At 36.8% G+C, this 16,066-nt stretch overlaps 1 protein-coding gene across 1 annotated transcript in view; it reads right to left on the bottom strand.

Moving 5' to 3' along the window:
* Positions 1–16,066, bottom strand: part of INO80 (INO80 complex ATPase subunit) — a 106,295-nt gene that overhangs the window by 64,176 nt on the left and 26,053 nt on the right. Inside the window, exons 13-23 of the mRNA XM_044665120.1 lie at positions 14,474–14,569; positions 11,241–11,300; positions 10,630–10,772; positions 7,602–7,686; positions 7,047–7,164; positions 6,539–6,624; positions 5,412–5,579; positions 4,451–4,584; positions 3,226–3,293; positions 2,170–2,263; positions 1,678–1,855 (exon numbers count right to left, since the gene is read on the bottom strand). Coding sequence (XP_044521055.1) covers positions 1,678–1,855; positions 2,170–2,263; positions 3,226–3,293; positions 4,451–4,584; positions 5,412–5,579; positions 6,539–6,624; positions 7,047–7,164; positions 7,602–7,686; positions 10,630–10,772; positions 11,241–11,300; positions 14,474–14,569 — 1,230 coding nt within the window. The remainder of the gene's footprint in view (positions 1–1,677; positions 1,856–2,169; positions 2,264–3,225; positions 3,294–4,450; positions 4,585–5,411; positions 5,580–6,538; positions 6,625–7,046; positions 7,165–7,601; positions 7,687–10,629; positions 10,773–11,240; positions 11,301–14,473; positions 14,570–16,066) is intronic.

The following is a 16,066-nucleotide window of genomic DNA, read 5'->3' as shown; positions in this document are numbered from 1 at the left end:
CCTCCATGGTAGCTACTATAAGATATTGATATATAGTAAGTTTTTTTTTTTATTTATTTTTTATTTTTTTAATTTTTTAAACCCTTAACTTCTGTGTATTGACTTATAGGTGGAAATTGGTAAGGGTAGGCAATGGGGGTCAAGTGACTTGCCCAGGGTCACACAGCTGGGAAGTGTCTGAGGCCGGATTTGAACCTAGGACCTTCTGTCTCTAGGCCTGGCTCTCAATCCATTGAGCTACCCAGCTGCCCCTATAATAAGTTTTTTTTTTTTTTTTAAAACCCTTACCTTCCGTCTTGGAATCAATACTGTGTATTGGCTCCAAGGCAGAAGAGTGGTAAGGGTGGGCAATGGGGGTCAAGTGACTTGCCCAGGGTCACACAGCTGGGAAATGTCTGAGGCCAGATTTGAACCTAGGACCTCCCGTCTCTAGGCCTGACTCAAGTCACTGAGCCACCCAGCTGCCCCCCCTATAATAAGTTTTTAATAAAACTATATGTACTGATTCAAGAACAATAGGACTCATATTATATCACTTAAAACAAAACAACTACAAATGGTGTCTTAACATAACACTGCTATAAGATGAATATATGCCTTAAGCCGAGGCTTTCCCCCTGTTTCTGCTGAGAGCTTCTAAAGAGCCCCCAAAAGGAGAGAATTGATAATAAAGTACATTGTAACATTAAAAAAAAGATGAATATACATCTGGACATCAAGTAATTTTCATCAGATAATTCTAGCTGTCCTATTCAGTGAGACCAGACCCTTCACTACCTTCTCTTCTGGTTTTCCACACTTTGGGTCTATCTAGTTATTGGCTTTGTGTAACTAGAATAAAGTCTTTCCTCTCAAAGGCACATAAAGGAACAAGGGGAAAAGATGATTATTTTACAAGGGCACCAATTTCCCTCTTCACCTGTCCATTTAAATAAAAGGGTTTAATGCTTCCTTTTGTAGTAACAGAAAATGAAAACAAAAATCACCTGACACTAACAGAGTGGGAGGAAAAAAGTGAGCAAAATATGGACAAAGCATGAAAAGCTACCAGAATAAGTTGAAAATGTTTTCACAATCTTTTTCAAACCCTCATAAAAGATTTTATCTGAAGAAAACATGCAATTTTGGGAGTAAGACAGAATGACGGAAGTGAAAAAATAATATCCTGAAAAAAATCGAGTCACTTTTGAAATGAGAGGGAACAGGCAACATAGGCCCAGAAGGCTGACCACATGCAGCCTGAACTTTTTACCTACAATGAAAATAAGGAAACAACAATAATATTTTTATCCCACTTTAAGGTATACAAAGTGTTTTACAAGTATTATCTCATTTGGTACTCACAATCCCCATTTTACCACTGAGGAAGTCGAGGCAGAAAGAAGTTAAATGACTTGTTCATGGTTCTACATCCTAGGAAGTATCTGAGGCAGGGATCTAAATTCAGGTCTTCCTGACTCCAGGTCCAGTGCTCTATCCACTATTAATTCTGAGTTGCTTTTGTAGTAATATCAGTATTCTAAGTCATCCTGTCATACCAATGGACCAAGCTGATTAGTGGCTCTATGTACAACAGATGGGCCTGCACCCACACAGAACTTTATTTGATTGCCTTCTCCCTCCCTCAACCCCAGCCAAAGGAAGCTAAATTGAAGAGCTGTTACAACTGTGGCTTACCTGTAACAAAGTGCAGCTGGAAAGGTTGGGAAAAGAGAGGGGGAAATCAACCCCAAGGAGGAAATCCTTATTCCTCAGATATGGAGGACTCTGCTGGCTCTCTCCTTGTGGCTCTCCCCAGGAACGTAGCTGATGGAGCCTGTAGGAGGCTTTCAGAGACAGGAAAAGAGCTAACCATCTGAAATAAACCACAGCAGATGTACTTATTCAGCGCTCCAAGGAGAGGCCTCTAGGTTTCATGATGACCAAACCTCATACATCATTTGTCAGATATGCACACATCTCACTTGTGAAGGATGTACATTTGAAGATGTATGTGATTATTTTCTATTTTCATGTCAGCTGCTTATTTTTTTAAACATAACAAATATGGGAGGTCCAAGAAAATAATATTGGGTATAGACATCATTTTTACATGAATTATAATTATACCATTTTTCTACCAAGCAATCTTCCAATTCACTTTTCACCAGACAGACAAGTTTTGCTTACCTTGCCAAAAGTCCCTGAAGCATGAGGTTTGCCATCTCAGCGGGTGACACATCAATAAATCGAAGGAAAGAGAAACAGCTTTCTTCATTAACACCTGGAGAAACGAAATGGAAATGTTAATCCCACTGTTAAGTTGAAAATGTGAGGTAAACTGCATTGAGTTGTCTTATAAAAATTTGGATCCTGGGAATTAGGACATTCTTGTAAGGTTATCACCAACAACACTGGTTGTCTTTCACCAAGAGATACTGACCAACAAAAAGGGCTGGGAGGGAGGCCACATTCAGGTTTTATGCAAATCAGATTTTAGGAAAATCATGGCCTATATTTGAACAAACATGGTAGTTAAGATTTTATTCCTATTACAGAAATTTCAGTCTGGCTTTTTATTGGAAGGTATCTCATGATGGAGAGGGGCTAAGTTTTTTTAAACCCTTACTTTCTATTTTAGAACCAATACTAATATCAATTCTAAGAACAGTTAGGTAAGGAAGGTACAACTGGGTTTAACTGACGTGCCCAGGATCATACAGCTAGGAAGCATCTGAGGCCAGATTGGAACCCATGGGATAAAATTTTTAAATTTCATAGAAGTAATGAAAAGTTTAATCTTTCCAAGGGAAATTGATTGACTTCATTCAAGACAGAATGCTACTAAAGCAGTCAACAACAAAGTTATGCTGATAAATCAAGAAATGACTAGGACAACTTATTTTACCTCTCAATTAAGATCACATAACTGTTAGTTTATAAATCCTTACTTTCTGTCTTAGAATCAATATATTGGTACTAAGCCAGAAGAGCAGGCAACTGGGCTTAAAAAATTTGCCCAGGATGACAAAACTGGGAAGTATCTGAGGCCAAATTTGAACCCAAGACCTTCAATTTCCAAACCTGGCTTTCTATGTAGGATACTCAAACAGGGCAACTGTATGCTAAGAAGCTGAGCCAAAGCTCCTCTACAGAGAAGTTTAACTTTTTCATAACACTAAACAAAACAGCTAATATACTGAGAAACCTTTCAAATGCCTTCATATCCAACACCAAAATACCTACCCTTCCGGTGGAAGAGAGACTGCTGGATATGGTCTGGTGCAAATGGCGAAAGAAGAACTCTTAACCACCTACAAAGCAAATGAGTTTAAAATGAAATATGAAATCTCAACTTTAGGTAACTAATTTAGGTTTCTCAAACTATAATATTTTTAGGCTCTGGTCACTTCCAGGAACCTAAGGCACTAAGACTTAGTAATTTCCTACTTCCATCAAGCAGGAAAAATTACATGAAATTAAAAGGATAAAAAATGCATTCAGCAAAGAAAATATACTTTGTATCAGGAAAGAACAGCTTTTTGTCTTGTTCCTGAACTATGTTTTGGAAGAACATAGGCCCAAACCCTAAAATATTACGACATGCATTTTTTTGTTTTATTTTTTAAACACTTACATTCCATCTTAAAATCAATACTGTGTAATGGTTCCAAGGCAGAAGAGAGGTAAGGGCTAGGCAATGAGGGTTAAGAGACTTGCCCAGGGTCACACAGCTAGGAAATGTCTGAGGCCAGATTTGTACCCAGACCTCTTGTTTCTAGACCTGGTGTCTATCCAGTGAGTTACCTAGCTGCCCACTTCAATCTGTGTTAAAAAGGGATTCCACACCTTAGGTTTGTTATCCACAATGACTTTAGATAAATTAATAGTCAAATGTTGTCATAGAAAAGCAAATCCTATCAAATCAACATAGTTAAGTCTTGGTTCCAGTAAATTAAAACAGATAAATGCTTTTGTAAACAATACACTATTTTTTTCCCTTATAGCATGTTTCCTCAATCACTCACAGGAAATACATTTCTTTTATTCTCTGAGACACATCAAGAAAAAGAGAATGATGAATTCAATTTTTTTTTCACTCAATTCTTCTTTATTACATAGTGTGATGGTGGACAACACATGCTGACATGTAGCTTATGTTTGTTCTATGATCACTTAATCTTTCACTCTACCGCTGTACAACTACTATTCTCTAGAGAAAGTAAATTTATTTAATGAAAGTCAAATAGTGCTTACAGGACAGGAAAAAAACATGTGGAAAGTACCATTGCTAGTCTGTGAACACAATGAAAATACCTATTTAGTGACAAGAAAGTATTTTGCCACCATTTGCGTTACATTGTACATACATAACATGTTTCATGGGCATACCCTGAACCAAAAGAATTAAGAAATCAGTAAACTCCAGATTCTAGAAAAGTAGATTGACAAGGGGTTGTTGTTTGCTGACCTGTCTCGTGAATGATTAAAGACCCTGATCTGTCCATGACGGTAAATAAACTTGGAAATCTGGTATGGCTTTAGAGTGATATGAAATGGGGACCATGTCTCTTGCCGTTCAAAGAGCTCTGGATGATTACACACCTGAAAGGGGAAATGAGAAATCAGTTAAATACAACCATTCTGGAAAGTGATCTGGAACTATGCCCAAAGGGCTTTAAAAGACTGCCTGCCCATTGATCCAGCCATACCACTGCTGGGCTTGTACCTCAGAGATAATAAAGAAAAAAAGTATAAAAATATTTATAGCTGCACTCTTTGTGGTAGCAAAAAATTGGAAAATGAGGGGCTTTCCATTGATTGGGGATGGCTGAACAAATTGTGGTATCTAATGGTGATGGAATATTATTGTGCTGAAAGGAATAATGAACTGGAGGAATTCCATGTGAACTGGAAAGACCTCTAAGGAATTGATGCAGAGTGAAAGGAGCAGAACCAGGAAAACATTATACACAGAGACTGATACATTATGGCACAATCAAATGTAATGAACTTCTTCTCTACAGCAGCAATACAATGATCTAGGACAATTCCGAGGACTTACAAACACCCTAAAACAAACAAACAAATAAATAAATAAATGTTTTAAGGAGTCAGTTAAAAAATACCCAAATATGAAGTTGCCACATCATGCTGAAAACAACTATTCTGGTAAACAGGAAAAGGAAAACTTCACTGTTTAGTGACTACCACTTATATTCATTATTTTTTGGCACTCTTTATTAGATCTGTGAAATATTTGTCATACACACGAGGCTTTCTATCTGCACTAGAACTTGGGTGCTGCTCAATTTCAAGAGCTACTTCACAAATCTTGAGTGTTTTATAAATCAATGTTCTATTGATAAAGTACTTTTAAGTTTAGTGTGAGATTACCTGGTAAAGTTCTGGGGGAGATTGACAGGCCTTACCTTCCTGAATTGCATGACCAGATTCATGAGGCTACTGGTGGTATTCTGTGCTTGCTGGGTGGAGCCCATTGAGGACTGCAACAGATCCTCAATTGAGATTTTGTTCTTCAGGGCTTGATATAGCAGTTTCTGTCTACTGGTCAGTTGGCAATACATCCAAATTTCAATCTAAAAAAAAAAACAACAACAAGGAATTTAATATATAGACAAAACCTGTTTCTTAAAAGATCAATAGCAGAACAAAATTTCACATACACTCAAACCAGAATTCTCCATAAAGAAATAGTCATTTGAAGAGACTACAATTCTAATTTTGTGATATAGGATACTAGAAAGGTTATTTTTTTGTTTTTAAAGAAAGATATTAAAAATAACACTATTAAAACTACTTTCTTCAGTTCCTATATTCTTTTTGTCAAAATTCATCAGTACTTGGGTATAATATGATTTGGAAGAGGGAAAAATTGGCACAAAGAAAACCAGGGCTTCAGTAGTATGATGAGATTCCACTTTTTGTGAAATATTTTACTGGAAAATTTCACCTAGCTAATTTCTATTTTCTTTACTTAGTTTAATTTGTTTGTAGATGCTGTGGGGCTAGTCAGCAATGAGACACCAGAAATGGCCACAATAAGCACTGAGGAATGGAAAGGAGGGGCCACTTCAATTCCTTTCTTTTGGAATAAAGCATCATTGCTGCCGCCATGAAACAAGACCATCAATTTAAAAAACATTTATTAATCATCTATGTGCTTGGGGTGGAGGTGGAGGATAAGCATTTATTCAGTTCTTACTATGTGCCAGGCACTTTACTAAGCATTTTGCAAATATCTCACTTAATCCTCATAACAATGGAGGGGTTGGGGGCTATAGAACAACACAGACATATGCATATATACCAAATAAATATGAAGAAAATGAAAGCAGAAAAATATAAGCTAGTGAAGATAAAACAAATTTGAAGATAATTACCCATCCCCAAACCCTTGCCCTCTTGACCCAGAAAAAGAGAATCATTTGTGAGAAAGAGCTGGCTAAGAAGTAAAAAAAAGCTGCATCAGTCAAGGCAGAGGGGCAGAGCTATGGAAGGAGAGGGGCAAGGGTGACCCAAAATGTTCTTCCCTCACCTTGTCTGACAGCTCATTTTCCACATCCTTCTTGATTCTCCTCAACATAAATGGCTTCAAGATCATATGTAACCGAGACAACTGATCTGAAATGACAAGTCATACCCTCAACAACACACAATTCTAAGTTATAAAAATTCAGGCAAGAATTCACATAAAAAGGGAAATAAGCATATATTTTATAATAGTCTTTTCTGGGAAAATAAAAAACAAAAACTTTGTAAATCTTAAGACACACACACACACACCCCTTCTCTACTTTGTCCACACTCTAAAAGGTTGTTAAAGGAAAAAATAAACTATTCTACCATTACCACCTTTGACCTTAAATATTGTCTATTTAAGACATGTGGCAATTAACTCATGGAGGACAAAAAACACTATATGGGTTCTTTATTACATTGGGACAAGATTCTTCACAACAACCCAATTTAAAGGAGGAAAATGCTATGATATTCCTTATATTGGATGATTAAGGAAAATGAGAAAATCTAAAGTGATAACTTACTTTCATCAATGGCAGATTTGTTCTCAGCATGGCTCTCAATGTCCTTAGAAAACCACTCATTAAATTCTTCATGGGAATCAAATAATGTTGGCATAATGAAATGTAGCAAAGCCCAAAGCTAGGGGTAAGATGGAAGAGAATAACTATTAACAAAGAAATGGTGCTTTTTAACCAAACATTTCCAGGTCTGTTAAGTGCTCACAGGCACCATGTGGATAGTTTGCATTCTTCATCTAATTACAGAGCACAATGTGCTTTTTTCCAAGTGTGCTTCCCTCTCTGAGGAGGAGTTATATGGAGAGTTATCTGCACCAGACCACATTTCCAGGTTAAAAAAAAAAACAAAAAAAACAAAAAACAAACACCAGCTTTTGCTCACTTCTGATTTACTGTAGAAAGGGATCAATTTCCTTTTATGAAAAAGGTTAACTCTCAAGTGTTTGATATTTTTCAGTCATACAAGTCTACAGGGTGAAGGGATTATCAGTGGGCACACAATGTTTAGATGCTAGATCTGATGAAGACAGACATTTTTGGCCCCTGCATGGTGCCCACCTCGGCCATAGTGTTCTGAATAGGGGTTCCTGTGAGGAGAAGCCGATTTCGACACTGGAACTGCAAGAGGATCTTCCACCGAACACTGCCAAAGAGAAAATCATAGACTTAAGCACTAGGTCTATTTTCTAATTCTTTACTGGAACATGTACAATAAAATTTACATTGTGTTATTCTACTCAGATATTTAATAACAAAACAAAACATGTCAATATAATCTTCTGATTGTTATGGTCTTTTAAAAATACCAATTGTCTACTTTCTAGGTTTCATGAATTTTAGTAAGAGCTAGTGACTTAGAATGAAGCACACTATCAGAGGCAGATTAGATGATGTTCCAAATGTCTCTAAAGCCCTGAAAATAGATTCCCTCCATTCTTCTATTCGGATTCAGGGACAGAACTAGGGATGTGGGACATAGCATATACTATCATGTTTGAATGACACATAGGGTTAATTTTGTTCAACTTCTTCCACCTGCCGCCATTTCTTTTTTAATTTTTATAAGGGCTGGCTGGTTGTCTGGATAAGATCAAGGAAGGGATAAGGGAAATGAACTGAACATTGAACAAAAGATATCAATAAATATTGCATGATAAGAAAAAAACTATAAAGGGACTGACCACTCTGACATACAACCTAGGCCACAAGATGACATGAAAAAACTTAAAAGTCTTTCTTTTCCTATGATTGAATACTAAATGAAATTCTTTGCATTTCTTCCAATGAGACATACTGGCTTACTTAATATACAACAGCACCAGTATGCACTTATCTGTAGCAGGTGGTGTTCGAAGTATCTCTAATGTATACGTGTAGAAGAGAGTTAGGATTTTTATCATTTAGATTGAGAGATCCTCAGGAATGTTCTACTGGGCTTTTTTATTTATGAATTAGGGCAGTGACGAGCAAATTACTGGCCACGGGGTACAGGCCAGATGTGGCCCCCTGAAATGTTCTATCCCGTAGCAGGACATTATTCCTAATCTGAAGAATACAATGAGTAGGATACAATACAATGAAACTTTGAAAGAGTTGCCTTAGAAACAGACTGACAGATGAGCATTTCCTTTCCTTTGGCCCCCTCTTTAAAAAGTTTGCCCATCATTGAATTAGGATAAACATTTTCCCAAATAGTTAATTACATTTTTACTTTTCTTTGTCAAAACTCATCATATTCAGGTTTGTACATTTTTCATTGGGGATTGAACTTTGCCCTTGACTAAGGTTTTAAATCTTATATTTGCTGTAAATCCATTGTCAGCACCTTATTTTTCTTTTGTTCTTGATCTATGTACTATTTTTTCTATTTAAAAAAATTTAATTTTTATGTAATCAAGAGAATTACAGTGTAAAAAGGAAAAAGTTGGTTACAAAGCCAGGAAAACTAAAGCTCAAGTCCCACCTCCGGTACATACTAATTTGCCTATTGGTAAGTCACTTCATTCTCAATACTCCAAGGCCAGTAGAGTCAAACTCAAATAGCAATGGGGAGGACTTTTATGCACTACATAACAATGCAGTTTTAAAATGTAATATAACCCACGTTCCATTCTATTTTCATTTCTTTTGTTAGAATTTCTCAATTACATTTTAATCAGTTTTAGGTCACACTTGGGAATCTTGAGGCCAGGTTGGACATCTTTGCTCTCTGAATCTTATTCACTGATAAAAAGCATCTCCTCTCTTTGGAGTTACCTATACCAAAAGAACTCATAGACCTAGTTCATATCCTCTAAATAAGTATATATTACTTGTTCCTAAACATCTTCTATTCATTTAATAAAAACTTACTTCTGGATCTGTAAGTGAAATATTATTCTAGTTTCTTCCAGCTTTCTTCAATAATTCTCATTGGTTAGAATTAAGTTTGCTAAATAGTGTGAGATATAGCTCTAATTATGTTTTTAGGATGCTTTTTGACTAATCTGGAGACACAGTTAATGGAAGGGGGGGGGGGTGATAAATGACTGTTTTTGGCCAAAACAGTAATTTATTTTTTATTTTCCTAAAGTGATTTTTAAAAACGTTTTATTGGTTCCTTTTGCCTTTACATCACAGTCCCTAAAACTCCCAGCCTGAAATGCCCTTTGTGACAAAGAAAGACATTTAAGAAAAAATAACTAACCACCTAACAATATTGACATCATTGAATAATTTTAGACCTCTATACCTCTGCCATGAAGGTGAGGAAGGTTTCATTTTCTACTGTTGGGGAAACCTTTCAGGTACTCAGTTCGATGCTGTGGTATTTACATTTACAAACTTGTTTTTCCAAAAGGAAAGGCCAATATGACAGTCTCTGAAAAAGGCAGATTACCCTTTCAATTGATTCCAGAATCTTAATAAATTAAATAAAATTATAAATAATATTAAATAATGATAATAATAATTTGCAATATTCAAGAAAATACTATAGATTTTGTAAGTATACTAGTTTTAAAAAGTTATAGCTATGACTTATCACAGGAACGTCTGAACTGCTATTAATCTAAGTTTTTATGTGCTTTCCGGTTTTGGACTTTAGGGGTGAATACTGTGATAACATTGCATCTTAAACATTAGTTTCTTTAAAATCAAACAGAAAAATAATCTAAGTATTATTTAGTATTTTCAGAATCCTGGGCAGACTTCCTGGCAACAGAAGATTTTTTTCTACACAACTTCAGATATGATTTTAACTAAATTTTCCATCCTACTTTAGTGCTGCTTCTCTCAACTCTAACAGACAATCCTGAAAGCAAGGCAAAAACCAAACTTCTGTGTAGAAACCTCCTTGAGCACCATTGTATGGGAAAAGAACTGATTGTCAAAATAGACAAATTAGACAGAAATACATAATAGGGAGGAAAAAGTCACAAAAAGCACATTATCGACATGCATTTTCCATGCTATGTATCAAGCCAAGAAATGTCACATTCTGAAAGTTTTCAGATTTTTTTTTGGGGGGGGGGGTTAGGGGGTGTGTGTGGAGGGTCTGAGTCCAAGAACCTCCCCATAAGGGATAAGTTTCTACTCCTCCTGTTACCTGGAACTACTCTTAAGAGCTTGGGCTTCGTCCAATACCATGTATTGCCATTTTACCCGCTGGAAGTACTTCACATCCTGAACCACCAGCTGGTAGCTGGTGATCACCACATGGAAAGGTGCATCCTGAGTGTACAGTGTCTTCTGCAAACACAAAAATGAAAGAATAAAGAAACATCTGACAATCCATAATAAGATAGTGGGTTTAAAGGGTGAATTCTCACCATGGCAGCGAAGTTAGTAAAGAACTTTTAAAAGGGGTGGAGGCATAAAGGGGAAGGGTTCACTTTAGGAGCTCAGTTCTTCTATAACAAGTAAGACAACATGAAATAAAAAAAATGAGATTTAATTGCTTTAAAAGTGGTTACCACCAAAGTGAGAAATTATGGTATTCAACTCATCTACTGAAAAAGAGAAGTTTCTGCTTAATCCTAACCAAACTACTATTGTTCCAGCCCTGGTTAATCCCAAAATCAGATCAAAAGCACAGAAAAAAAGTAAACCTATTTTGTTGAATGCCTAAAAATGTATATTCAGATTTTAAATATTATAATTTTTTGAATGTGTATTAGAGCTAATGCATATATAAGTGAGAGTAAGTTTGACTGTTACCTGACTCCAGAATTTTCTGATGACTTTTCTATCATGAGGATTACCCCAATATGGCAGTACCTGAAATATCATAAATGAGATTATGAGTACTGGTATTCTCGTCTTCAGAATATGGAATAAGACAAATGTAATCCACTCAAACCTTCTATCTAGCACTTCTAAATTCTCTTTTTTTAAGGTATCAAGCACTTTATTGGCTTTGATAAATGACAACCAAAAACCTTTAAGCAAATCAGTTAGAAAAATCTGAACATAAAATGTAAGGCTTACTTTCAGTTCTAAGTCATTTAAGGCAATAAAGAGGTAGAGAACCAGATTAATGTCAAGATTACTAAATATAGTATAACATTGCCACCTACTGTACAGTAGAGGAAGAATTGAAAGCTCTTCATTAGCATGGTAGAGATATTTAAATAAAGACTTAAATAGCATTCACTAAGTATTTATAATATGCCCAGTATCACATAAAATATAAAAGAGGTTCTGCTTTCTAAGAAGTGAAGTTCCCCCCCCCAAAAAAAATATTAACTCCTATATCACATATAGCTAATATGTTGTGGCACTTATATAATTTATGCTTCATACTCTACTATTTATAATACCTTACCAAAAAAAAATTCTATGAATGAAACCAAAGTTTTCTAGAAAGTAGAAGGCCTCGCTCTTAGACTTGAAGTTCAAAAGTATAATGAACAGAAAAATGGCTCTTAGGACATTCCAGCTACTTTACCTTATCCTGATATAATTCAATGAAGCTATGACCTCAATTATGTGGTTATTTCTCCATCCAGTTCAGCAGGCTGCAATGCATTCATGCTAGACCACTTCCTGGCTAGTTCCAAACCATGCTACCTGCACCTGGGCCAACATCCCCATCTCCCTCCCTTAGAGGGGAACTGCGGGTTCTGACATCAGAATCACTCTGGGATCGGAGAGGTGTACTTTTGAATTATGATGCTCAGAATCAGGCTTTTATGTCACTTCTTTGTCATTTTCAAACCATATTGCTCTGTGCAAGATCCTGCCCTTCCCTTTCTTTTTTAAAAAAACCCTTATCTTCTGTCTTAGTATCAATTCTAAGACAGAAGAGCAGTAAGGGCAATTGGGATTAAGTGACTTGCTCAGGGTCACACAGTTAGGCAGTGTCTAAGGTCAAATTTGAACCCAACTCCAGGTCTGGTGCTCTAACCATTGTGTGCAACCTAGCTGCTTCCCCTGCTCCACTTTCTATCTCCCCTTTATGTGCTGTCTTCCTTCATTCAAATGTAAGGATCCTGAAAACAGGGGACTATTTGGCTTCCTTATATTTGTGTCTTAGCACATAGTAATCACTTAATTCACTCATGTTGGCTTCATCTTATGCAATTCATTTAATCTCTCCTATAAGTAGTCTACAGGAGATCCACCAACATGTTAAGGACTTAATATCCAGGACTTTTAAAATGGTATTGATAGCAATGGAATAAATGGAATGGCCAATGATTGCCCCTTGTACTTACTAAGTGAACAGACCACATCTTTTTTTCTGGTGGTACATTTCTTTGATAATATTTTATATGGATTGTTATGCATACTTCGTCTGTGGTAAATATGCTACTGCCTACATATGCCTATCACCTATCTCTCCATTCACTGCCCTTTAAACAATCTAAAAACTGAATTATTTAGATTGTTATTCCATGACTCAAAGTCATACTGTAGAACATTTGTGTTAAGATAATCCTTTATTTTAGGGAAAAGTCTAAGGTTACAAGGCACCTTCCCAATTCATGTTGTCTATTCTCTTATCTCAGTCAATTTGGGCCATCCAACTCACTGTGCATCTGCAGTATGCTTATCATAGTTTGGATAATAAATCATCCTTTTAGTTTTTCCCTTTCTTTATGGATAGAGAAACTCTTTTTGTGTGAATATGGATCACTTTCCGAAGACTAGACAACAGGTCAGATTATATGTAACAAATACAATGTGACAAGCAAAGGGCAGCATCTGGAACACCTCAACACCCATAGGGAATTTTCTTTAAACATCCTTCCTATGACAGTGTCAAATGGATTGGCAACATATTTCTCTTGTTTGAAGTATCACAAAGTTTTGCCATTGTTACCATGTATTCAAAAGAATCTTATACATTTTAGCAGTGAATGGGAGAAATACTATTGGAATACAGCTGTTAAAGGCAGCGTTTTTTTTTCACTAATGAATCAAGAGTTTTTACAAGTTTTCAATAAAAAATAAGCAGAGTGGAATCTTGAATTTTCTGTGCTTTTCAGTTAATAATGTAATTATAAAGATTAAAGATCTGGACTGCTGTAAAATATAATTTGCAGAAGCATGCCAGTTCCCCCTTCATACCTTCATCAAGGAGCCCTCGGTATGTGTATATTATTCTTAAAGATTTTCATAGAGCTGAGAAAGTAGCCAGATGAATAAATGAATAAGGATATTTTCACAATTGCCTTTTCCGATACAAGGAGTATCTTTTTACTTCTTTTCTTAATGCCTTCTTTTGTACATAATTGCCATGTCCTAATGACACTCTCTTCCTATCACAACAGAATCTCTCCTTCTAAGAAAAAAAGTAAAACAAATCAAGGCATGGCCATATCTAAATTGCCTTATCTCATTCCTAGGATCCACCCACAAATGCTTTTGAGGTTAGGATGAGGGCCTGAATTGTGCAGTGTTCTTCCTTTGCCTAACCCTGGTCATGTAAATCATTCTCCTGGTTCTGCTTATTCTGCACTACACCAGTTTATACAAGTCTTCTTGCACTAAAGAGCTGAGTTTGGAAATGCGGAATAAGCATTATTTGACAGTCCCTGATGCCTCAGACTACTTTTTGACCTCTGTTCCAAACAAGACCTGGGTGAAGAGACATCAAACTCCATTCTATGCCAGCAGAATCAGAGGTCTTCAGATGAGCTCCAGAAAGTACCAAACATTTTTCATTTTTTATGAATTATCTTCTCTCACTGGAATATAAGAGTCTGTGAGCCCTAGAACAATTCCCTCAGCTTGATTCTTAAGTTTCCTATTCATGGAGGAAATATTCATACCCTCCTCTTTGAGGTCAAAAGCAATTCCATTAATAAACATACAGTGCTTTGGAAACAAAAACAATTGGGGGGGACCACACCCTATTTTTGGTAGTAAAGTCAGTAAGTCATGTGATATAATTAACTATAGAAAATAAGCAAGTTCTTTAGGATCCATGAAAAATATGTTATTACCTTAAATCTAGGAACAAATCTGGAAAACTCTTGATGCCAGTTATTGAGGGTAGAAGCAGGGGAAATGATTAAGAAAGGTCCCCAGATGTTCTCTCTCTGCAATAACAAAAAAACTGGTTTAGTCAATTGTATTCTTATAATTCTTATAATGACAAACCATTTATTCAAGAATTGTGATATATAAGAGTAGATCCACAGTAGTAAACATAGATTATAGCAAAGATTCCACTTAGCCAAGCATTAATAAAATTCCTTTTAAGAATACAATGCCTGGGGGAAGCTGGATGGCTCAGTGGATTGTGAGCCAGGTCTAGAGAAGGGAGGTCCCTAGGCTCAAATCTGACCCCAGACACTTCCCAGCTGTGTGACCCTGGGGCAAGTTACTTAACCCCCATTGCCTAGCCCTTACCACTCCTTCTGCCTTGGTAAGTGTTTAAAAAAAAAAATACAGTGCCATTCCAAAAGTAATAATTAATACTTTTTTTCCAACCTTAAATCAATTGTGACCCTATTTTCTCTCAAATGGTGCCACCCCCAACAAAATATATTTCACCCTTATAGCCTTTATCAATTGGCAGGAAATAACAGAATTTATGTAATACACTACTTTGTTACAAAGCCAGTCAATTCATGGACTCCAGCAGCTTATTATTAGCATCTTAGATTTTCACTAAGAGCTTATAAAATCTCAAAATGCATTTTGTTATAAATTTCAATGTAATAAACTATTATTTAACTGTAAGAATAACAAATATGAAGAAGTAAGAAATGTGTGCTCTTGTCTGAAGTAATGAAAGACAAGGAAAGTAAAACCAGAAGAACTGCTGCTCACATGATTAAAACAATATGAAGGCACATTCAGGTTCCGGGTTAAGATGGCGGCAGAGTAAGAAGCAGCTCTTAACCTCTCCTGACCAAAACACACAAAACTCCTCAAGGGGACATAAAAACAAGTCCAGACGAACGGAGGAACCCCACAACAGGGCACAGCGTGGAAGGTACGTGGAATCGAGACATTTCCAGGCTAAAAAGGGCTCTCACTCAATCACGGGCTGAGCAACTGCCCCACCCCCACCCCCTCCACACTCACCTATAGCTCCGAACCCAGCTAAAAAGAAATAGAGCAAGTTTGGGGCACCCATCGAGTCATCGGCAGCTCCGGGACCTGTTCCTGAGAGCAGCAAGACTTAGGACCCCATTAAGTCAAGAACGCACGCGAAATCTGAGCGCGCGGGAGCAGAGAGTGGACGCTGGGCGCGCGCCCGCTGAGCAAAGGCGTGGGTGGAGGCAAACACAGCCAGGAACTAAAGCCTAAGTGGGGAACCAGTCCAGACCGGTATACGACTGTGGAAGCAGCGCCCTGAGACTTGTAAAGAAACCTCCAGCAGAGGATCAAGCAAGAGGGCCCACCAGGGGGCTTGACCTTGGAAAAAACTAGAACTCAGACCTCAGGAGCCAATAGATCTCAGACAGACACTGAGAGCGAGGATAAACCTGAGAAGCTGCTGGGCTAATGATGGCTAATCAGTTACAGGAAATTCAGAAGAGAAAGAATAATAACAAAAAAAAGAAGTCTTTAACACTCGACAGCTT

The sequence above is a fragment of the Gracilinanus agilis genome, chromosome 2, assembly GCF_016433145.1.
Source record: "Gracilinanus agilis isolate LMUSP501 chromosome 2, AgileGrace, whole genome shotgun sequence".
In the NCBI taxonomy this organism is placed as follows: Eukaryota; Metazoa; Chordata; class Mammalia; order Didelphimorphia; family Didelphidae; genus Gracilinanus; species Gracilinanus agilis.
The sequence above is the reverse complement of the archived record's forward strand: the minus strand, read 5'-3'. Positions and strand labels throughout refer to the sequence as shown.